Source organism: Oncorhynchus clarkii, chromosome 23 (assembly GCF_045791955.1).
Source record: "Oncorhynchus clarkii lewisi isolate Uvic-CL-2024 chromosome 23, UVic_Ocla_1.0, whole genome shotgun sequence".
NCBI classification, from domain to species: domain Eukaryota; kingdom Metazoa; phylum Chordata; class Actinopteri; order Salmoniformes; family Salmonidae; genus Oncorhynchus; species Oncorhynchus clarkii.
In genome coordinates this window covers 39,598,250-39,623,321 of record NC_092169.1, presented here as the reverse complement: position 1 = coordinate 39,623,321, position 25,072 = coordinate 39,598,250, and the positions used below count along the sequence as shown (strand labels likewise).

Here is a 25,072-nt window from a genome sequence, read left to right as displayed (position 1 = left end):
TATTGGCCAGGTCGCAGTTGTAAATGAGAACTTGTTCTCAACTAGCCTACCTGGATAAATAAAGGTGAAATAAAACATAAAATAAAAATAAAAAATCTCTTAGAAAAATATATAAACTCTTGGAACCAAGACTTAAAAAGAACTGATACTGGCTCAAGATGGAGGCCTTGTTGGAACATAACGAGATTACAGTTAACGAAAATGTACGTTTTATCCAGTATAAATTAATGTAAGTAATTTATTACAAGAGACAAAATCCACAAATTCTACAGCACAATGGCAGGCAGAGTCATGTATTAAGTGTAAACCTAATAATTACTCAATAACCCATGTATTCTGTGGATGTTATAAAGTCCCAAAGTTATGAGCAGGGTGTCAGAAGTATTACAATGTAAATGTACTTTTAATCCTTCTGTCTGCATATTTCAAGACTAGTGCTGAGCATTTAGTGCTTTTGGAGTTCGGTTAGATTATTTTTTAAAAAAATTGGTTTTGATTATTTTTCTTAACATGAAATGTTGTGGGTTGAATATTGGAACACAGAATAAAACAATTAATACAAGTCCCATGTTGGAAGTGACTGCTCGTTACTGTTTATCACTTATTAACCATCATTTATTTACATTACTTTAGGCCTACTTTCATAAAATAAATTGTTTAAAAACTGAAAAATAACAGAAATATTGGTTAATGGATCAGCACTATAATCAAGATATGGCATTTGAGGGTGCAGTGACATACCATATGGGTTGGATGATACTTTCCTTGTCAATCATAATCAAAACATATACGTAAAAACTGGAAATCAACCAATCCTCCGTCAAACACATTTTTATTATCTAAAAATGTAAAATGCGTGGGCTATGGAAAGGAACAAAATGGTGCAGTTTGAGGCCATGTGGCTTAAAGTGACGCAGGCACTTGTAACGGTTTTCTTGTGTCGAAGGAGGAGCGGACCAAAATGCAGCGTGGTTTCTATTCATGGTTCTTTAATAAAGACTCTACACATGAACAAACTAACAAAACAAGAAACATGCAAAAAAAAAAATAATAATAAATAATAATAATAATAATAATAATAATAATAATAATAATAATAATAATAATAATAATAATAATAATAATGAATAAACCAAACCAGCCCTCTCTGGTGCAAACACAGTGACAGGAACAATCACCCACAAAACCCAACACCAAACAGGCTACCTAAATATGGTTCCCAATCAGAGACAATGACTAACACCTGCCTCTGATTGAGAACCATATCAGGCCAATCATAGAAATAGACAAACTAGACATGTAACATAGAATGCCCACTCAGATCACACCCTGACCAAACAAAACATAGAAACATACAAAGCAAACTATGGTCAGGGTGTGACAGCACTGGAGATGTGGGTGTGTGCTAGCTAGTGGGTCTGGGCAGGTGTGATGTAGTTGATGTTTGTATAATGTTGTCGTTTGTATGTGTATGTTTTGTGTTGTTTATAAAATACCCGATAAAATATTGAAACAAAAAATAAAAGATTCAATAAAGGTATTTGACATCTGCGCTGGAATTAAAGCCTCTCTGTAGCATTTATCCATGACAGTTATATCTTAATGTAAGTTAGGCTAGTTGGTTAGCGAACAGGCTACCAAGAGCTTTACCTCATTCCCATCAGGTCCAGATTAAGGGTTTGGTTTGATCTCTGACTCGCCTGCTGGTTGGCTCCCAGGTCTCTCCAACCAATACCATCTTCCAGAACGATGATGAAGTTGGGTCTCCTGGTGCTTGACTCCATGACTCCTGACTCACTGTGTGGAACAGTAGTCCACAGAGCAGGGTCCCAGATAATAGGAGCATGGAGACACCCACTGTCATTCTGGTTCAAGACCTGGGAGAGTGACAGAGTAAGACAAGACAAAGAACTGATCAAACCTAAGGTCCCAAGAGACACTTTGTAGCAGCTTTGGGTTGAATCATTTAATATTAAAATGATCATGGTCAAGTGCAAAAACAGCACAGGATGAGGACTACTCAGACCTACTGCACACAGACTGCACTGTGACCGTTATCAGCTGGAGGGGGCTGCAGCAGACTGATATAGGACAGAGTTGACTGACTGTAACCCGATCCTCTTAACTCCTGTATTTCCTCATGATTGTCAGTGTCAGTGTGAGTGTGTATGTGAGTATGTGTATGTGAGAGAGAGAGAGAGAGAGAGAGAGAGAGAGAGAGAGAGAGAGAGAGAGAGAGAGAGAGAGAGAGAGAGAGAGAGTGCAGCAGTAAGGTTCTCACTGGTTTCACACAACATTAATTGAACAGCACACAGGGTTACTCTACAGCGCACAGGTAAGAGTTATGCAATACTAATTGAAGTAAACATTCTGTATCTGACTGAGAAGTATTGATTGAAAGGGAGCAACGAGTGAGCTGGCAAAGAATATATCTAGTTATATACAATCTAAGTTGCCAGCAGCATGAATGAGACCCGTACAATGGGTAGTTCAATGCGGTCATTCACAAACTTGTGCTACCTTTAAATTCAAGTTGTGGACGATTTAAATCAAGTTAGCATTGGAAACTGAGTCTCCGAAAGGGACTTTCCTCTCCTCATCTCTCTTCTCCTTAAATCATCAAAATATCGGATAAGTGGAAGCAATATGACAGAGACTAACCCAGGGGATTTGCATTCACCTGTGGTTCTTCAAGATTAGTTCACTAAAGGTAAGGAATAAGGCTAGGAGCCTACAGCTCTGTTCTAGTATATTACCTTTGTGGACAGTTCCAAATTAAAAACCTTGTATAGCTCACTCATGAGGCCCCCTGTAGCCTAGTTATAATCTAGTTATATTTTCATTGTGGTTAATTCTTTTCTATGTGGTTATTTTCACTAACATTAATTGGTGATTCAAATACTTGGACAGCTTATAGCTTACAGTTTATACTCAAATTGGTTAGGTGTGAAATATCTGAAGACTCTAGACAGCCCTAGAACAGGGCCCTTTTTGTAGTCCCGTGGATCAATTTCCAAAGACAAAACAATATATATACTTGTGTGGCCCCTACCCCCATCCCTGCTTTAGAATGTAGGATAACATGACATCATGAGCTAAGACAAGTATTGGTATTATTCTTTAGGCTAAGTCAAGTCTATAGTACTATCTGCTGTTGTCTTTCCTTTGACCATCTTTGGCTGATGGGTTGTCGACCCACACAGATCTATGCACACACACTTTTGATTAAAAGACAGAGACAGACAAGTCAGCACTGCAGAATGAGTAAAGAGAGTTGTGTTGGATGAGTTGCCAATGCCATAAGCTATTGACCAGAGATAGCATTGCTTATTCATTCATTGAGAAAAGGCTAACTGGATATGAGGACTGGCAATAAAGGCGATGAGTGAGGCAGGTTTATGCGTGTGTAAACACATGATGGTTGTGTATTGACGTTGTGCTAAATAGCGCAGTAGCATTGATTAGGGTCCTTGATACAAAACAAACGTTGCGTTGATATAGCAGACAGGTGTCCTAAAAAGTCACATTGTTTCCGATGTAAGTAGCATCATAACATTGCCTGAAACGAGAATAGTTTGTTACTAACATATGAGATTGTGAACGATATTTAATATTGCCATTTTACCATATAACCCACAGGTAACTATTAGTGCTGAGCGGTTAACCGACATCTATTTTTTGGGGGGCGGGGTTGACCGAGATCGGTTCAATTACCTGTACTTCAATTCCATTTAGTTCCGTTTTTTTGTGAGCCTAAAGCCCCCTTTCTCTTGAGAGAAATCAAATCATTCACCAGAGAATGGAACGCTGTGCTGAAGGGAGTTTTAGTTTTCATTAAAGAAATATTCCGCCTAGTTCAGCCCAGAAAAGTTGTAATTAACTACAATGACCGTGATCCATTGCGCCTTATCCGGCTCGGACATAGATGGATACACTTACACTTTAACGCCTACTAAATTAGGTTAGATATAGACAGAACGCATACACGAACAGATAGCATTCGAGATGAATGTACACAACACAAGGAAGAAAGATATGGATAGAGACAGATCGTAAAAGTATACCTTAAGTACTTTGAAGAACTAGTCAAATGATTTAATCAGACAGCTCTGCAGGCTAGCCTAGCTAAATAGATGACAGTACAGTATTGGGAGCAGAGAGAACGTTGTCTGGCCGTTTGGCAGCTACTTCCAGAGCAGCGATGTGATGATGACTTTTAAGGAATGAAAAATAATAGTCATCAAATAACAGCTAAGTAATATACACAACATAAATATTTTATTATTTCATAGTAATTTCCTATTTTCTATTGATGTCAACCCAATGTGGAACTGACAGAGACAATTTAATATTTTAAATGTTTTGGCAATTTAATGAATGTTAACAGTTTTGGGCTTGGGAATTTCCATTAAAAAGCTATAATTTAAAAAAAAATGCAATTCATGTTTAAAAAATTAATCAAAATCGAAAACGGTGTTTATTTTTAATAATGAACCAACACCAAACCTACCTCAAAGAGCACTAATCACTCAGCACTAGTAAATGGAAATCAGTACTTGAATTACTGCTTTACGTGCACGACCACGCCAACAATGAGCGTTCACACATATGCTCACAGTTACCAGTGTTACAGTGGCGAGGGAAACTGCAGATCTTCTTTTTTTTTGCCCTTCATTAAGTATTCACACACTTTGGCATTTTCCACATTTAAAATTGATTCAATTGAGCTTTTTGTGTCACTGGCCTACAGACAATGCCCTATAATGTGGAAGTGGAATAATCTTTTGTTCAATTTTTTTTAAACAAATTAATTAAAAATTAAAAGCTGAAATGTTTTGTGTCAGTAAGTATTCAACTTTGTTATGGTAAGCCTAAATATGTTCAGGAGTACAAATATGCTTAACAAGTCATATAATAAGTTGCATAGACTGAAATAATAGTTTAGCATAATTGTTTTAATGACTAACTCCTCTCTGTACCCCACATACAATTACAGTGCATTTGGAAAGCATTCAGTCCCCTGAATTCTTCCACATTTTGTTACAGCGTTATTCTAAAATGTATTTAATAGCCCCCCCCCCCCATCAATCTACACACAATACCCTATAATGACAAAAAAATAATAATAAAAAGCTAAAATACTGTACTTTGCTCCATTCATCTTTCCCTCGATCCTGACTAGTCTCCCAGTCCCTGCTGCTGAAAAACATCCCCACAGCATGATGCTGCCACCACCATGCTTCACCGTAAGGATGGTACCAGGTTTCCTCCAGATGGAGCGTCACGCTGGACCAGAGAATCTTGTTTCTCATGATCAGAGTTCTTTAGGTGCCTCTTGGCAAACTCCAATTTGGCTGTCATGTGCCTTTTACTGAATGGCTTCCGTCTGGCCACTTTAACATAAAGGCAAGATTGGTGGAGTGCTACAGAGATGGTTGTCCTTCTGGAAGGTTCTCCCATCTCCACAGAGGAACTCTAGAGCTCTGTCAGAGTGACCATTGTGTTGTTGGTCACCTCCCTTACCAAGGCCCTTCTGCCCCTATTGCTCAGTTTGGCCGGGCGGCTAGCTCTAGGAAGAGTCTTGGTGGTCCCAAACTTCTTCCATTTAATAATGATGGAGGTCACTGTGTTCTTGGAGAACTTCAATGCTGCAGAAATGTTCTGGTACCCTTCCCCAGATCTGTGCCTCGACACAATCCTGTCTCTGAACTTTACAGACAATTCCTTCCACCTCATGGCTTGGTTTTTGCTCTAACATGCACTGTCAACTGTGGGACCTTATATAGACAGGTATGTGCCCCCCCCAATTATTATTATTTTTTAAATGTAACCTTTATTTAACTAGTGAAGTCAGTTAAGAACAAATTCTTATTTACAATGACGGGCTACCGGGGAACAGTGGGTTGTTCAGGGGCAGAACGACAGACTTTTACAGTGTCAGCTCGGGGATTCAATCCATCAACCTTTCGGTTACTGGCCCAATGCTCTAACCACTGACGCCCCAAATTGTCCAATCAATTACATTTACCAAAGGTGGACTCCAATCAAGTTGTAGAAACATCTCAAGGATGATCAATGGAAACAGGATGTACCTGAGCTCAATTTCGAGTCTCATAGCAAAGGTTCTGAATACCTCGAATCAAATCAAATCAAATGTATTTATATAGCCCTTTGTACATCAGCTGATATCTCAAAGTGCTGTACAGAAACCCAGCCTAAAACCCCAAACAGCAAGCAATGCAGGCGTAGAAGCACGGTGGCTAGGAAAAACTCCCTAGAAAGGCCAAAACCTAGGAAGAAACCTAGAGAGGAACCAGGCTATGTGGGGTGGCCAGTCCTCTTCTGGCTGTGCCGGGTGGAGATTATAACAGAACATGGCCAAGATGTTCAAATGTTCATAAATGACCAGCATGGTCAAATAATAATAAGGCAGAACAGTTGAAACTGGAGCAGCAGCACGGCCAGGTGGACTGGGGACAGCAAGGAGTCATCATGTCAAGTAGTCCTGAGGCATGGTCCTAGGGCTCAGGTCCTACGAGAGAGAGAAAGAAAGAGAGAAAGAGAGAATTAGAGAGAGCACACTTAAATTCACACAGGACACTGAATAGGACAGGAGAAGTACTCCAGATATAACAAACTGACCCTAGCCCCCCAACACATAAACTACTGCAGCATAAATACTGGAGGCTGAGACAGGAGGGGTCAGGAGACACTGTGGCCCCATCCAAGGGGCCCCAATAGCTGCTTTCACTTCATCATTATGGGTTATTTTGTGTAGATTGATGAGGGAAAAAAATGTATTTAATTTTAGATTACGGCTGTAACTAACAAAAAGTGGAAAAAGTCACCTAAGGGCACCTATTGGTAGATGGGTAAAAATAAAAGGCAGACATTGAATATCCATTTGAGAATGGCAAAGTTATTAATTACACTTTGGATGGTCTATCAATTAACCCAGTCACTACAAAGACACTGTCCTTCCTAACTCAATTTCCAGAGAGAAAGGAAACCAATGGTGAGGCCAATGGTAAATTTAAAACAGTTACAGAGTTTAATGGTTGTTATGGGAGAAAACTCAGGATGGTTCAACAACATTGTAGTTACTCCACAATACTAACCTAATTGACACAGTGAAAAGAAGAAATCCTGTACAGAATACAAATATTTCAAAACATACATACTGTTTGCAACAAGGCACTAAAGTAATACTGCAAAAAAATGTGTCAAATCAATTAACTTTTGTCCTGAATACAAAGTGTTATGAAAATCCAATACAACCATTACTGAGTACCACTCTCCATATTTTCAAGCATAAACATAAAATACAACAAATAAAAATCGTCAAGGACTTGGGAGTTTTTCAGGATAAAAAAGAAATGGAGCTAAGCACAGGCAAAACCCTAGAGGAAACCTGGTTCAGTCTGCTTTCCACCAGACACTAGGAGATTAATTCACCTTTCAGCAGGACAATAACCTAAAACACAAGGCCAAATCTACACTGGAATTGCTTGCCAAGAAGACAGTGAATGTTCCTGAGTGGCCAAGTTACAGTTTTGACTTACATTTACTTGAAAATCTATGGAAATACCTGAAAATGGTTGTCTAGCAATGATCAACAACCAATTTGACAGAGCTTAAAGAATTTAGAAAATGATAATGGGCAAGTGTTGCACAATCCAGGTGTGGAAAGCTCTTGAGACTTACCCAGAAAGATTCACAGCTGATATTACTGCCAAAGGTGTTTCTACAAAGTGACTCAGGGGTGTGAATACCTATGTAAATGAGATATTTCTGTATTTCATTTTCAATAAATTTGCTAAAATTTCAAAAAAACAATTTTCACTGTCATTATGTGGTATTGTATGTAGATAGGAGAGATTCTTATTTTTTGAATACATTTTGAATTCAAGTTGTAACAACAAAATTAGGAATAAATCAAGGGGTATGAATACTTTCTGAAGGCACTGTATATGTCCGACTTGTACAATATATGAACCTTATATCATAGCCTACTAATAACATTTGCATTATTAACTATGCATTTATTCTGTTTCCAATCCAAGGGGGAATTATGATGTAGATATTGGGTGGGTGGGGGGGGGGGACAATTTTCAGACGGGGAACATTACTTATTATGCCGCTCTTGAGTGGTATATGGAGGGATATTTTTTAAAAGACAGTATAAGTGGAAGGATAAGTCATCACCTTCATTAATTAATATATTTCCAGACAAATATTAAGAAGACACAAGCTGAATACTGAGTTGTATTATAATGATGCAAACATGCATATTTATGTATTGTAAGAGGACTGAGTTTTATTATAATGATGATCATACATATTTACATATAAAAACGGTTCTGCAATAGTACAGTTTGACATGGCTTTATGGTCTCTCTTGAGGGGTATTTTTGAAAACACTAAGTGGAAGGATAAGTCACCATCAGCAATCAAATTATTTCAAGGCAAATATTAAGAAGACACAAAAGAGGAAGACTGAGTACAATGATGCACATTCATATTTACATAGGATATCATCTACTAAGTTGATCATACATTTACTATTAAGTTTTGTAGTTTTCCTAGTTGACAGGTGGAAGACACACTTGGGGGACTGAGCTAAAAGATACCTTATAGTATATTTAGAGTCCTGATATTCAGTCTAACAAACAGCTGTCAGGGGAGAGTCTATATTGAAACTGTAAATTAGGAGGTTGCTGATAGAGACTGGGCTTTTCTAGGAGTCAGACAGTAGCTGGACTCTGAAGATGGCTGATAGAGACTGGGCTTTTCTAGGAGTCAGACAGTAGCTGGACTCTGAAGATGGCTGATAGAGACTGGGCTTTTCTAGGAGTCAGACAATAGCTGGACTCTGAAGGTGGCTGACAGAGACTGGACTTTACCTTTTCTAGGAGGCAGACAGTAGCTGGGCTCTGAAGATGGCTGACCGTAGCTGGACTGGAATAAACTTGGAAGGCAGGCAGTGACTGGGCTATGAAGGTGGCTGACAGAGACTGGACTTTACCTTTTCTAGGAGGCAGACAGTAGCTGGGCTCTGAAGGTGATTGGCAGAGCCTGGACTGGAATTTGAAAGTCTGGGCTAAACTTGGAAGAAGGCAGACATTGGCTGGGCTCTGAAGGTGGCTGACAGAACGGGCTTGACCTGTCTAAGAGGCAGACAGCTACTAAAAGAAACAATTGGAAAACGAGACGGTCTTATGTTGTAGCAACTAAACTGTCCCTTAGTGGTAGAGCGTGCTCACTCCCTGGATGTTGTGTGCTCAAGGTTGTATTTGTTCTCAGTAGTTTTTTAAATTAGTATACATTTTTCTCCCCAATTTTGTGTTATCCAATTGCGATACAATTACGATCTTGTCTCATCGCTGCAACTCCCCAACGGGGCTCAGGAGAGGCAACAGTCCTCTGAAACATGACCCGCCAAACCGCGCTTTTTTAACACCCGCCCACTTAACCCGGAAACCAGCTGAACCAATGTGTCAGAGGAAACAAAGTTCAATTGACGACCAAAGTCAGCATGCAGGTACCCGGCCCGCCACAAGGAGTCACTAGAGCGTGATGAGCCAAGTAAATGCCGCTACCTCGGCTGGGTCTGAGGTGCAGGAAGTGGAGATGAATTGAGTGGTTGGAGCAAATGTCTTATCTGCCTGGGCGTGGGGTATGTGGTGGCTGCCCACATCCAACCTGGCTCCTGAGCGATCTGTCGCCGGTTACTGGAAGCTGCTTGAAGAGAGCGGTTTGGTGGGTACCCCCCGCTGCTTCTGTCTGCCTCGGTCAAGCACTGCTTGCCTCTCTTCCCAGACTTGTTGATGAAGGTCCGGTCCCACTGCTGTGATCCGGTCCTACGTGGACTTTCGAGACCGGGCTAGCTAAACGAGTGCTGCATAGCGTGTAGCCAGTTTGGCTAACTCGCAGAGGTGAGCTAGCTATTCTTGCCTCCTCATTCTAGACTTATGTACACTCAGCTAGCACGTCAGAGTCTACAAATTCAGAATGCTCACGAGCTGCCGGCTACTATAGCGACACATCTGTAGTGGTGTGGAAATGATCCAACCATTATGTAGAAATGATGTTGAATTTAATAATAAACTACATTTATCAATCTGATTCCAATATTATGTGAATAAATGCAACAGGCCGTGTACGTCTCTGGAGGATCTAGTCAAGGTAGCAAGCCTTGCATCACCTCCCAGTATGCATTTAATGAACATGTGTCTAATTTGCACCGTTATGAAATTATTAAGAGAGTAGATACAAATGGCTAATCCTGGCAACCAATGTTCTAGCATTAACTTATTGAGGCAAGCAGATCAGCGATTTCAAGGTGGAGCCCAAGCATGTGCTATGCATAGTGTATATAACAATTACCAACAGACCTACTAAATTATAAACAATAGTCAAATAGTTACTCTGTAAAATGAGGAATGCATTTATTCAATTCAACTAATAACATTTATTAGGGATAATTATGAAAACACAGAGATGAAAGATCAATGATTTTATAATAAAAAAAGATTGTATTGGTGAAATTTTTGGGTAAGCCTGGCTTCTGTTGGCATCCATGAATACATATGCACGCATCATTGAGAGATTCTGCAGTGCAGAATATCCTAGTTATCACTGTGAAATAATCTGCTTTAACTAGATTGTTTCATTGTGCCATCTTAATGCAATGCAATGAATGGTCAAAGACAAACTTACATTTCTTTACAACAAGAAATTACACATCATTAATCTACCTTAACCTGATCTTACTTTCTGATTCAGAACTTTGTGTTTGCAATGTTCTTGTTGCTCACTTGAGTCAAGCTGCGAAAAGAGGTAGAAGGCATTTTTGCAAAAGCTATTCTTTCAAGGAGGGGAGAGGGAGGGGCACACGAGAGGGGCGCATTCCATTCCAGAAGATACATGTGTTTTCTGAAATGGAATGAGGCTGGTCTTACTGCGGGGCAGGTGCTGGCATGGCTAAGGTTGCTGAGCAGCATACTGAAATTAGTGGGAGAAGGGTGTATAGACAGTAGGAGAGGGATGTATAGACAGTGGGAGAGGGGCGTATAGACAGTGGGAGAGGGGCGTATAGACAGTGGGAGAGGGGCACATAGACAGTGGGACATATAGACAGTGGGAGAGGGGCGTATAGACAGTGGGAGAGGGGCGTATAGACAGTGGGAGAGGGGCGTATAGACAGTGGGAGAGGGGCACGTAGACAGTGGGCGAGGGGCACGTAGACAGTGGGCGAGGGGCACGTAGACAGTGGGCGAGGGGCACGTAGACAGTGGGCGAGGGGCACGTAGACAGTGGGCGAGGGGCACGTAGACAGTGGGCGAGGGGCACGTAGACAGTGGGAGAGGGGCACATAGACAGTGGGAGAGGGGCACATAGACAGTGGGAGAGGGGCACATAGACAGTGGGAGAGGGGCACATAGACAGTGGGAGAGGGGCACATAGACTGTGGGAGAGGGGCACATAGACTGTGGGAGAGGGGCGTATAGACAGTGGGAGAGGGGCGTATAGACAGTGGGAGAGGGGCGTATAGACAGTGGGAGAGGGGCGTATAGACAGTGGGAGAGGGGCGTATAGACAGTGGGAGAGGGGCGTATAGACAGTGGGAGAGGGGCGTATAGACAGTGGGAGAGGGGCGTATAGACAGTGGGAGAGGGGCGTATAGACAGTGGGAGAGGGGCTTATAGACAGTGGGAGAGGAGCTTATAGACAGTGGGAGAGGGGCTTATAGACAGTGGAAGAGGGGCTTATAGACAGTGGGAGATGGGCTTATAGACAGTGGGCGAGGGGCTTATAGACAGTGGGCGAGGGGCTTATAGACAGTGGGAGAGGGGCGTATAGACAGTGGGAGAGGGGCGTATAGACAGTGGGAGAGGGGCTTATAGACAGTGGGAGAGGGGCTTATAGACAGTGGGAGAGGGGCTTATAGACAGTGGGAGAGGGGCTTATAGACAGTGGGAGAGGGGCTTATAGACAGTGGGAGAGGGGCTTATAGACAGTGGGAGAGGTGTATAGACAGTGGGAGAGGGGCTTATAGACAGTGGGAGAGGGGCTTATAGACAGTGGGAGAGGGGCGTATAGACAGTGGGAGAGGGGCGTATAGACAGTGGGAGAGGGGCGTATAGACAGTGGGAGAGGGGCGTATAGACAGTGGGAGAGGGGCGTATAGACAGTGGGAGAGGGGCTTATAGACAGTGGGAGAGGAGCTTATAGACAGTGGGAGAGGGGCTTATAGACAGTGGAAGAGGGGCTTATAGACAGTGGGAGATGGGCTTATAGACAGTGGGAGAGGGGCTTATAGACAGTGGGCGAGGGGCGTATAGACAGTGGGAGAGGGGCGTATAGACAGTGGGAGAGGGGCTTATAGACAGTGGGAGAGGGGCTTATAGACAGTGGGAGAGGGGCTTATAGACAGTGGGAGAGGGGCTTATAGACAGTGGGAGAGGTGTATAGACAGTGGGAGAGGTGTATAGACAGTGGGAGAGGTGTATAGACAGTGGGAGAGGGGCTTATAGACAGTGGGAGAGGGGCTTATAGACAGTGGGAGAGGGGCTTATAGACAGTGGGAGAGGGGCGTATAGACAGTGGGAGAGGGGATTATAGACAGTGGGAGAGGGGCGTATAGACAGTGGGAGAGGGGCGTATAGACAGTGGGAGAGGGGCTTATAGACAGTGGGAGAGGGGCTTATAGACAGTGGGAGAGGGGCTTATAGACAGTGGGAGAGGGGCTTATAGACAGTGGGAGATGGGCTTATAGACAGTGGGAGAGGGGCACGTAGACAGTGGGAGAGGGGCGTATAGACAGTGGGAGAGGGGCGTATAGACAGTGGGAGAGGGGCGTATAGACAGTGGGAGAGAGGTGTATAGACAGTGGGAGAGGGGCTTATAGACAGTGGGAGAAGGGTGTATAGACAGTGGGAGAAGGGTGTATAGACAGTGGGAGAGGGGCTTATAGACAGTGGGAGAGGGGCTTATAGACAGTGGGAGAGGGGCTTATAGACAGTGGGAGAGGGGCACGTAGACAGTGGGAGAGGGGCACGTAGACAGTGGGAGAGGGGCACGTAGACAGTGGGAGAGGGGCACGTAGACAGTGGGAGAGGGGCACGTAGACAGTGGGAGAGTGGCACGTAGACAGTGGGAGAGGGGCACGTAGACAGTGGGAGAGGGGCACGTAGACAGTGGGAGAAGGGTGTATAGACAGTGGGAGAAGGGTGTATAGACAGTGGGAGAGGGGCACGTAGACAGTGGGAGAGGGGAGTATAGACAGTGTGAGAGGGGCACGTAGACAGTGGGAGAGGGGCACGTAGACAGTGGGAGAGTGGCACGTAGACAGTGGGAGAGGGGCACGTAGACAGTGGGAGAGGGGCACGTAGACAGTGGGAGAAGGGTGTATAGACAGTGGGAGAAGGGTGTATAGACAGTGGGAGAGGGGCACGTAGACAGTGGGAGAGGGGAGTATAGACAGTGTGAGAGGGGCGTATAGACAGTGGGAGAGGGACATATAGACAGTGGGAGAGGGACACATAGACAGTGGGAAAGGGGCGTATAGACAGTGGGAGAGGGGCACATAGACAGTGGGAGAGGGGCACATAGACAGTGGGAGAGGGGCACATAGACAGTGGGAGAGGGGAGTATAGACAGTGTGAGAGGGGCGTATAGACAGTGGGAGAGGGACATATAGACAGTGGGAGAGGGACACATAGACAGTGGGAAAGGGGCGTATAGACAGTGGGAGAGGGGCACATAGACAGTGGGAGAGGGGCACATAGACAGTGGGAGAGGGGCACATAGACAGTGGGAGAGGGGCACATAGACAGTGGGAGAGGGGCACATAGACAGTGGGAGAGGGGCACATAGACAGTGGGAGAAGGGTGTATAGACAGTGGGTGAAGGGTGTAGAGACAGTGGGTGAAGGGCGTAGAGACAGTGGGTGAAGGGCATAGAGACAGTGGGTGAAGGGCGTAGATACAGTGGGTGAAGGGCATAGAGACAGTGGGTGAAGGGCATAGAGACAGTGGGTGAAGGGCATAGAGACAGTGGGTGAAGGGCATAGAGACAGTGGGTGAAGGGCATAGAGACAGTGGGTGAAGGGCATAGAGACAGTGGGTGAAGGGCATAGAGACAGTGGGTGAAGGGCATAGAGACAGTGGGTGAAGGGCATAGAGACAGTGGGTAAAGGGCATAGAGACAGTGGGTGAAGGGCATAGAGACAGTGGGTGAAGGGCATAGAGACAGTGGGTGAAGGGCATAGAGACAGTGGGTGAAGGGCATAGAGACAGTGGGTGAAGGGCATAGAGACAGTGGGTGAAGGGCATAGAGACAGTGGGTGAAGGGCATAGAGACAGTGGGTGAAGGACAAAGAGACAGTGGGTGAAGGACATAGAGACAGTGGGTGAAGGGCATAGAGACAGTGGGTGAAGGGCATAGAGACAGTGGGTGAAGGGCATAGAGACAGTGGTTGAAGGACAAAGAGACAGTGGGTGAAGGGCATAGAGACAGTGGGTGAAGGACAAAGAGACAGTGGGTGAAGGAACAAAGAGACAGTGGGTGAAGGAACAAAGAGACAGTGGGTGAAGGGCATAGAGACAGTGGGTGAAGGGCATAGAGACAGTGGGTGAAGGGCATAGAGACAGTGCGTGAAGGACAAAGAGACAGTGGGTGAAGGACAAAGAGACAGTGGGTGAAGGAACAAAGAGACAGTGGGTGAAGGGAGTAGAGACAGTGGGTGAAGGGCGTAGAGACAGTGGGTGAAGGACAAAGAAACAGTGGGTGAAGGACAAAGAAACAGTGGGTGAAGGACAAAGAGACAGTGGGTGAAGGGCATAGAGACAGTGGGTGAAGGACAAAGAGACAGTGGGTGAAGGGCATAGAGAAGAGCATAGAGACAGTGGGTGAAGGACATAGAGACAGTGGGTGAAGGACAGAGACGGTGGGTGAAGGACAGAGACGGTGGGTGAAGGGCATAGAGACAGTGGGTGAAGGGCATAGAGACAGTGGGTGAAGGGCATAGAGACAGTGGGTGAAGGACATAGAGACAGTGGGTGAAGGACAAAGAGACAGTGGGTGAAGAACATAGAGACAGTGGGTGAAGGAACAAAGAGACAGTGGGTGAAACCAAAGAGACAGTGGGTGAAGGACATAGAGACAGTGGGTGAAGGACAAAGAGACAGTGGGTGAAGAGCATAGAGACAGTGGGTGAAGAGCATAGAGACAGTGGGTGAAGAGCATAGAGACAGTGGGTGAAGAGCATAGAGACAGTGGGTGAAGGCAAAGAGACAGTGGGTGAAGGACATAGAGACAGTGGGTGAAGGACATAGAGACAGTGGGTGAAGGACAAAGAGACAGTGGGTGAAGAGCATAGAGACAGTGGGTGAAGAGCATAGAGACAGTGGGTGAAGAGCATAGAGACAGTGGGTGAAGGCAAAGAGACAGTGCAGCTGAGCGGAAGAGGTACAGGGCATCCACATTATTTTTATTGATTTTAAATCAAATATTGGGGGGATGAATCGACCTGTTCTGAATGTTGTGGGGGGACATATCTCCCCTGCCAATTACAAGCATAATTTACTTTACTTTTCTATGAACTGTGATACCTTTTCAAAAAGTGATTTATTGCCCACCTTCCCTACAGAATCGCATGCTCCATCCATGACAGTGTGGGGGTCCAGAGTGAAGCGCTGCATGGGGCCTATCGTCTACACGGCTCCCCCAGATGGTGGCTGGGGCTGGGTGGTGGCGGTCTCCTTCTTCCTGGTGGAAGTGTTCACCTACGGAGTCATCAAGAGCCTGGGCATTTTCCTCCAGGACCTGATGGGGGAGTTTGGGGAGAGCAACAGCCGAGTCTCTTGGATCATCTCCATCTGTGTCTTCGTCATGGCCTTCACTGGTGAGACTAGGGGCAGCATCAGGGTCTAGGGCTGGGGTGTTTTTGGAGAGCTGCAGGGTGTGCGGGCATTTGTTACTAGCCCAGCACTGATTGAAATAATCAGATTTATGCTAAGCTGAATCAATGCTGGGCTAGAACGACAGGCTCAGGAGCTCAAAATAAATGCTTTTAAAAGGTGACAACACTGTGATAACACTCAGCTACAAAAGGTCAGATGCTCTAAAGTGTGCTAACCAGAGATACCTGTCCCCTTTCAGCTCCTTTCGCTTCTGTGATGACCAACCGGTTTGGCTTCCAGACAGTTGTTATGATTGGTGGACTCCTCGTCTCCATAGGAACCATCGCCAGTGGCTTCACCAAATCCATCAACGAGATGTACATCACCATCGGACTCGTTGCAGGTATTAGAAACAAACACACACACAATTGATCATCACAACTGTCACAGTGCCACCAGTGTTTCACCAGTGTGCTTGTGTCCTCCTCCCTCCACAGGTCTGGGGTACTGTCTGACCTTCCTGCCCACCATTACTCTCCTGTCCCAGTACTTCTCCCACCGACGCTCCCTGGTCACAGCTGTCGCCTCCACAGGAGAGTCCTTCTCTGTGTTCGCGCTCGCCCCAGGTAAAAGGTCACAAGGGGACTTGAACACTCTGCTTACTAGCTAGCAAAGTTTATCTTAAAAAACAGCTAATGTTTCAGTTTACCAACCTTCCCATTCTCTTAATCTTCTCTCAATTGCTTTTTCATTTCACATTAACCCGCATTTAATTTTAGGAGGGATTGCAAACCCTGACCACCATTTGAAACACTCTCTCTCCTCTCTGTTCTCCCCTCTGCTCCTCAGCCTTCTCTGCTCTAAGGGACTGTATCGGCTGGCGTTACACCCTGGTGGTGATCGGAGCGCTACAGGGCATCATCATCATCTGTGGAGTTCTGCTAAGACCCATCATCATCAGACCTGGACCAGCCACGGAGAAAGAAACTGATGGACTGGCTGACAAAGAGCTGAAGGCTCTGAACACAGAGGAGGAGTACTACAGTAAGGAGAGGTTGTACACTAAGGGCAGTTCATATGTTAAGGATGGGTCTTACACACTGCAGAGGGATAGCAAGCTGGCTCATCGTTACTCCCTGAGCTCTGGAGAGTCTGTAAACTCTGAAGTTCAGTCCCTCCATCACCAGGTCCTGGAGGACGGCAGTAAGGCAGGGGAGGAGATAGAGGAGGAGGAGGCGTCTTCACAGAGGTGCTTAGGAAGCAAGGAGAAAGAGATGGAGAAGGACGAGGAGACGGAGGAGAAGGATGAGAAGCAGACACAAACACTATCCCCCCAGAAACTCCTTGACTTCTCCATGTTAAGAGAAGGCAGCTTCATCTGCTACGCTCTCTTCGGCCTTTTTGCCACATTGGGTTTCTTCGCCCCTCAGCTCTACATCATCGAGCTGAGTGTGAACCGTGGCGTGATGCGTCACCGCGCCGCCCACATGCTCTCCGCCATGGCCTTTGCCGAGATCTTCGGCCGCCTCTCCATTGGTTGGGTGCTAGGCAGGAAGCTGTTCAGAGGCAGGAAGCCCCTGGTGCTGCTGGGATGTGTAGTTCTGCTGTGCCTGGTGCTGGTGGCCTTTACCCTGGTGTGGGAGTTCTGGGGCCTGGCCGTGTGTTGTGGGTTCTATGGGTTTTTTATAGGCACCGTGTCGTCGACACATATACCCATGCTGGCAGAGGAGGATGTGGTGGGCATAGAAAGGATGTCGTCAGCTGTGGGGGTCTATGTGTTTATACAAAGTTTCGCTGGGCTGGCGGGACCACCTCTGGGAGGTAAGCGATGCATTCAAATCTCTTTTTCACAGACCTCTGTCATGTCACCTCTCTTTTGCTCTCTCTGATATGTAGCACCAGTTTTATTTTCATTGTCATCAAAGGAAAATAACACAAACTTGCTTCATTTGTGCATCATTTTAATGAATGAGTTTGTTTAACATATACAATTTATATTGTGTTCTCTCAGGTGTTCTTGTGGACCTGACTCAGAACTACGGCTCAGCGTTCTACTCCTGTGCGGTGGGTATGAGTCTAGGGGCTGTGTTCCTGGGTCTGGTACGACCAGCGAAGAGAGGCCTGCTCTGCTGCAGCACAACCAGGCCTCAGAGCATTTCGTATTATTCTGTATGTAAATCCGAGACACTACATTTACTATGATATGTTACATTTCGTACAGTATGTATTAATTTGTGGAAGTTCATCATCCATATCGTATGATATGGTACAAATTACAATTCATATTTGATGTTATGAATTTGCAAAACGTATGATATGTTACGAAATCTCGCTAGGTGGCCAGATTGCTAACATTAGCTAGCTCGCTAGCATTAGCTAGGCTAGAAGTTAGGGTTAGGGTTAAGATTTAGGGGTTAGGATAAATGGTTAAGGTTAGGGTTAGCTAAAATGGTTAGGGTTTTTACTTACAGAATAATACGAAGTGCTCTGAGACCAGGTTGTACAGCAGGAGGGGGGATCAGAACCTCCCAGAACCCATGCAGGTGGGGCCAGGGAACCCTGTACCTCAGCGAGAGGGGAAGGAGGCCCAGGACAGAGACAGTCCTCAGGACTTCCTAGAAGTTAACCTTGATTTGGACCAGAAAACGTTACTGAAAAAGGCCAACAGATCAACAATCTCTACTTGAAAAGACATCACAAAGGTCAGAAGGAAATCCCATAAGAGTCTGAACTGAAGTCTTAGTTGAAGTAGTGCTGATTGAGATAAATCAGACAAATGTTTGAATAAAGATGTAGACTGCCATGGACTATCTATCCTGTGATTTCAGATCTGGTTTTGGGTGTCTGGAGAGTGGCTCACACTGAACAAAGGAAATCCCAATCACGGCCGGTTGTGATACAGCCTGAAATCGAACCAGGGTGTCTGTAGCGACGCTGAAATGCAGTGCCTTAGACTGCTGCGCCACACGGGAGCCCATGAACATGAACACACTGTTTTGGCTCATGGTATTGTAAGAGAGGATACAAACAATATGTAGATACATGAAGTCAGCTGTGAAGAAACAATAACACCATGACATCATGTTGTATTCAATTACTTTTTAAACTTCACTTTACATTTTTTAGACAAAGCAATCACTTGGTACTAATAAAAAATAAATATCACAATAATGTGTAAAGTCATTGAAGTGCTTTGAATAGAAATGTACATTCTAGGATCTTCCTCTCATCCTAGTGTATATTCATAAATCATATACATTTCCTGATTGTGACCATTCTAGAATTTAGAGGTAAATCTGGAGATTCTATTATTTCACTTCATCCAGAATCTCCAGACACCTCCTGAGCCACTGTCTGAAGGTCTGGAAGGGCAGAGTGGGTTTGGGACAGTAGGGCTCGGAGTCTGACTAGGAGATAGTGGGCTGTCCAGGGCTAGCTGTTCCCCCCTTCTCTATCCATCGCAGCAAGGTCTGAGAGAGACGAGATATACAGTGCGTTTGGAAAGTATTCAGAACCCTTGACTTTTCCCACATTTTGTTATGTTACAGCCTTATTCAAAAATGGATGAAATTGTTTTTTTTCCCTCATCAAACTACACACAATACCCCATAATGACAAAGCAAAAACTTTTTTAAATTGATGCAAATATCACATTTACATAAGTATTCAGACCATTTACTCAGTACTTTGTTGAAGCACCTTTGGCAGCGTTTACAGCCTTGAGTCTTCTTGGGTATGACGCTACAAGCTTGGCACACCTTTGGGGAGTTTCTCCCATTCTTCTCTGCAGATCCTCTCAATCTCTGTCAGGTTGGATGGACAGCATTGCTGCACAGCTTTTTTCAGGTCTCTCCAGAGATGTTCGATCGGGTTCTGTCTGGGCCGGGCTCTGGCTGGGCCACTCAAGGACATTCAGAGACTTGTCCCAAAGCCACTCCTGCGTTATCTTGGCTGTGTGCTTAGGGTCTTTGTCCTGTTGGAAGGTGAACCGTCGCCCCAGTCTGTGGTCCTGAGCGCTTTGGAGCAGGTCTTCATCAAGGATCTCTCTGTACTTTGTGCCGTTCTTCTTTCCCTCAACCCTGGCTAGTCTCCCAGCTCTACTGCTGAAAAACATTCCCACAGCATGATGCTGCCACCATCATGCTGCTGCCACTACCATGCTTCACCATAGGGATGATGCCAGGTTTTCTCCAGATGTGACATTTGGCATTCAGACCAAAGAGTTCAATCTTGGTTTCATCAGACCAGAGAGTCTTGTTTCTCATGGTCTGAGAGTCTTTAGGTGCATTTTGGCAAACTCCAAGCGGGCTATCATGTGCCTTTTACTGAGGAGAGGCTTCCGTCTGGCCACTACCATAAAGGCCAGATTGGTGGAGTGCTGCAGAGATGGTTGTCCTTCTGGAAGAATCTCCCATCTCCACATAGGAACTCTAGAGCACTGTCAGAGTGACCATCAGGTTCTTGGTCACCTCCCTGACCAAGGCCCCCAGGCAGCTAGGAAATGTCTTCCTGGTTCCAAACGTCTTTCATTTAACCCTCATGTTGTGTTTGTTTCATGTTAATTAATTCTGTGTTAATACATATATTATCACCTTATGTTGTGTTAGATCGTTTTATCAACTTAAGTTCTTGTGAACATTACAAGTTTTGAACTTGTTTTAGCTTTTTATGACCTGTAGGCCTCATTGACCTGAGCTCATACAACTTGTTTTTGAGTAAAAAAAGCATAATGTATGGATCATTTTGATTGTAACGAATACTCAGATGAAACATATTGTGCTATTTATCACAGACTACTTTGTGTAAAAGTTTAACAAGGACTCTCTCCTCCTCATCAGTGTCATGATCAAAGATATGATCAAGAGCCTCACATACAGTATATCGTTTGGTCATTGTGCTGCCACAGAAAGAATTGTGAGCAAGGCCTCAAAAAAGCTTTATATACCAGAGCTGCAAGAAAAGTTCTATATATTATTGAAACAATGTTGCAATTGTTTGTGAGAATTCCAACAGGTGTGGTTCCCGTGGGGGAAAGATTCTATTGGGGAAAGGTTCCCGTGGGGTTGCCATGGAAGCCAAGAAGGGGAGTGAGGTGTGTGTGTGTGCTCAAAATACACATGCATGTGGGGGTCTGGGAGAGGAAGTGTGTCCATCTGATGAATTGGCATGTGCCTGAACTCTATTTTATACACTAATTGTAATGTCACCCATTCATTTATAATGACCGGTCATTTTTGAATGGGAACACCACAGGTGTAAAAAAGTTAAATAAAACACCCAAAATGTAATGAAAATCATCAAAATGTATTTTGTGTGTTCAGATGCCCTGTGTGGACAAAGTCATGGAACCTTATGACAATCAGATTAAATTAACTACAGTTTTCAGAGAGAAAACGTCCAATTCTACAGGAACACAGCAGGAGGATTAAGAATGATGGAGGCCACTGTGTTCTTGAGGACCTTCAATGCTGCAGAAATTTGTTGGTACCCTTCCCCAGATCTGTGCTTCGACACAATTCTGTCTCGGAGATCTATGGACAATTTCTTCGATCTCATGGCTTGGTTTTTGCTATGACATGCACTGTTAACTGTCAACATTTCTAAAAACCTGTTTTGCTTTGTCAATATGGGGTATTGTGTGTAGATTGCTGAGGATTTATTTTATTTGATCAATTTTAGAATAAAGCTGTAACTGTGGAAAAAGTCAAGGGGTCTGAATACTTTCCGAAGGCACTGTAGCCACTCCAGAGTCACCCCATTACACTGTAGTATGGGAAATAGACTGGCAACCAGGCTACAGAATACAGTGAATCAAAGTCGATGCAAATTACGTGCTTACCTTGTATCTGTCAGCCATTTTGAATCCGATGGCAGACCAGGCAAAGGTCCAGGGGCCGGCGGTCTGAGTGCTCCAGGTGGTTGGAACCCTGTATGACACACTGCATCCACCGAATATGTGCTCTCTCTCATGGGTGACCCTCTGGAACCAAACACAGAGGAGGGATAGGCATAAATGTAGGGGATAAGACTGAACCAATAACAATCCATTTCTAGACAGGGCCAAAGATCAGACTTATGTTCAATAGGCCACCCTCGTGATAGGAGTTCTGTAGTAGCCCTTAAACACAGAGTAGTCTCCCCGACAAGGCCTGATACATGTAACTCCTGCAGTAGAAGTTGTCGTCGTACCTGGCAAAGCTGAAAACTCCCATTCCTGCAGAAAGAAAATGTTCAGTCAATGTATAATTTTTGTTTGAGTAACATGCTGACCACACCGCCTGTGTTTGCGCGTGTGAGCGTTGCAAAATATATGTACACATTCACGTTATTCAATAATTTCATCCAAACTGCTTGTTTGGATGAAATGTCCTGCCTCTCCTCGTTGGTTTTTAGGAGCATATACCCACGTGGGTGATTGAAAGATGAACTGAGGTCCACAGTCCAGTTGGTGCTGCTAATGCAACTTAAAGTTGGTTGTCAACTGCCATATAAAATCTAAAGAAGAAGAAGAAGAAGACTGAAGAGAGATTACTAGAAACTAACTAGGTTTCCCCTTTTATTTGTGGATTAATTGTCAGAGTAGAGAACACATGATTTTGTGTGATTCAAAATCGGTCAAAATTCTACAAAAATCTAGAAAAAAAGGACCTTGTGCATTTCAGGTAAAATAAAAAACCAACGTTTATATCCCAGGACAAAGTAGCTAGCAACAACAAGCTAGCTAGCTAAATGTCCATACATTTTCATGTGTTTAGACCTGTCCCCAAATAAATATATTGGTTCAGATATATATATATTTTTTTTGATCGCGTCTGGTGTGGAAGGACAAAATCAATATGCGCGCAATAGTGCCCAGTTTAGTCAGCATATAAAGCACCACCTACTGGTATGATATAGTTAGAGTGAGAACAAGTTCAAGGAAAGCACAAGTCTCTCTGTAGTTGAATAAATGGTGATGATTTTGTCTGGATGCACACACCATGCCAGGGGGTCCCCAGGATTACATTTAAGGGAGTATTACAGATAAAAACTTTCTTTACAGCTCTGGTGCAGTTCAAGCAATGGGATAACTCCATATTATAGGAATACAACTACATTAAAGTGTGTGTGTGTTTAATTACCTTCAGTGAGAGAGGCCTTTCCAAACACAAAGTTCCAGGAATCTTTGGGGTAGAGATCTATCATGCCGAAGGCATCTTACGGTTTGCGCTTCTGAAGAAACCACAGCAAATCCCCTGAAAGAAACAATGACAACCACCTTTCATTTATTTATTATTTTTATACCCACATCGGCCAGTTGAGGGCCTCATAACACCGGAGAAACCCCCCACAAAGCGGAACCCTGGCCCATGACCCGGTGTCGTGAGCTGGTTTCTCTCACCTGCGTGGATCTGTAGGTTGTGTGAACTGCTGTTGACCCTGAAGGCACAGCCTGTGGCAGCAACGGTCACTGGAGGCAACAGCTTAACCACCAGCCAATAATAGAAGGCCTGGCAGTAGTCCCTCAACCACCTCACGTACTGGCCTGTCTCAGCCTCTGCCTCCCTAAAGGAGCCTGGGAAACAACACACATAGAGATGGATAGCTGAATAGTACCACTCAATGTTTCACCTTGCATTATTTCGGTGGAGAATCCTCTCCCATATAGCTCTGTGGCACACCAACTGTAAAATGTTGTCCTCTATTGGTTTCAATGGAACATGCTGGTGTTTGTACTCTAGCCCCGAATGCTGTTTGTGTGGTCTTTGCACCTGACTCAGAAGGAAATAAAAAGTATGAGATGCACTGGTAGTGTATGCCCTATTTGTGGTTCTTGTTCTGAGCACAGTGGCAAACTAGGTGCATGCACGCCTCTTTGCAAGAGGTTCAAGTCGTGCATGCTCTGTATTGGTTGCTACACTGCCTTTAACTGTGGCAGTTCAAAGATTCTATCTTTCATGACCTTTAGCTTTAGTTGAATCCATGTAGCTGCTCCCTTAACTCTGATTACTTACAGTAGCTGATGTGTGTGGCTCAACAGTAGTGGTCAGCTCAATCACACACAAATGAGTTTGTTGTCCATGGTGCACCAGCTATTGGCATCTGAATGATTCACTGTTATTTTCAGAGGATTTTGCCACTGCAGAGAAACTGTATCTCTGTAAAAAGTATTAATAGGCCATAGAGCTTGAGAGACGGCTAAAACAGAAAGAGTGTGGACCCACCTACCGATGATCTGTAGGTAGATAGTACTGTGACCCTTGATGGGTTTGCTGGGGTAGGGGTTGCTATAGAAACTCTGGAAGTCCTGTGGCTCCTATGGGTGCGAGTGGATCCAGTCCGAGTCAGAGTGCACAGTGATGGGCCGGAACAAGGACCCATCCCCCAGGCAGAGACACTCCTCCAGGAGCCTCCACTCTTCTCGACTGTACTTATGGTAGCGATCAGTCAGGTCACAGCGGCTGGACACCAGGGCTGTGCGAAGTGTCTCTGCGGGGTGCTGGATCAACTGCATCTGTGGAGCAGTCAGGGGAAGGTCAGGAGAATGTGACATACGGTGAGGTAAGAGTATGATGAAGTTGCCCAAAAGGCCTAGACACTGTAGCTCCCTCCTAATGGTATTGGTTAAAGTTTAATATCTGTACCTTGGGGCATCTTCCAGAGCCTTGTATGGCACAGGGACAGGTGAGAATAAGACTGCATTTATACAGGTTAGACAAAGTTTATGGTTGGGGCTGAGGCAAAATAAACTAAAAGCCTCCTGACATTCTTAATAAATATAGCATATTTGCTTTTTGTATGATGTCTTTAAGGTAAAGGACAAGTTTACAAATGAGGATTGTTTAAATAGTCCCTATAGTTCCATACCTGGTGGAGGAATAAAAATAACTTCTAATGCCTCTTCATGCAACCACCAGTAGCATCCATTATTTTCATTCACAGGTAGATAGGATTACAGAGCATAACACTAGGGACCACACAATGCAGGCACATTCTGTTCCCATATAAAGTTAGAAAAATAACTTTCATCACAATAATGGAATTTCATAGAAAATATAAATATTTGTAGAACTAAAAGGTTGTTTACCTGCGACAAGTTAACAGGGTAACTGCCTCTCTTATATGCAACATGTAGCCTACTGTAGAGCTTGCAGATGCGCATTCGGTCGGTTTCAGGTTATTGGATC

General features: G+C 44.4%; 1 protein-coding gene and 1 pseudogene across 4 annotated transcripts; one reads left to right on the top strand and one right to left on the bottom strand.

Moving 5' to 3' along the window:
* The first annotated feature begins 2,149 nt into the window (after positions 1-2,149).
* On the top strand, positions 2,150-19,076 carry LOC139381479 (monocarboxylate transporter 7-like). 4 transcript variants are annotated; one of them, XM_071125048.1, is made up of 6 exons: positions 2,150-2,335; positions 15,653-15,907; positions 16,165-16,308; positions 16,403-16,531; positions 16,755-17,726; positions 17,917-19,076. In XM_071125048.1, exons 2-6 carry the CDS (start codon positions 15,670-15,672, stop codon positions 18,105-18,107), a joined length of 1,674 nt encoding a protein of 557 aa, XP_070981149.1. In that variant the 5' UTR covers positions 2,150-2,335; positions 15,653-15,669; the 3' UTR covers positions 18,108-19,076. The 4 variants fall into 4 exon arrangements, 3 of the variants coding, with proteins under 3 accessions (XP_070981149.1, XP_070981148.1, XP_070981150.1); XR_011628553.1 differs by lacking the exon at positions 2,150-2,335 and having other exon boundaries at positions 15,523-15,907; positions 17,917-18,607; positions 18,734-19,073; XM_071125049.1 differs by lacking the exon at positions 2,150-2,335 and having other exon boundaries at positions 15,667-15,907; positions 17,917-18,035; positions 18,407-18,919.
* LOC139381481 (archaemetzincin-2-like) lies at positions 18,457-25,035 on the bottom strand (annotated as a pseudogene).
* Positions 25,036-25,072: the final 37 nt, after the last annotated feature.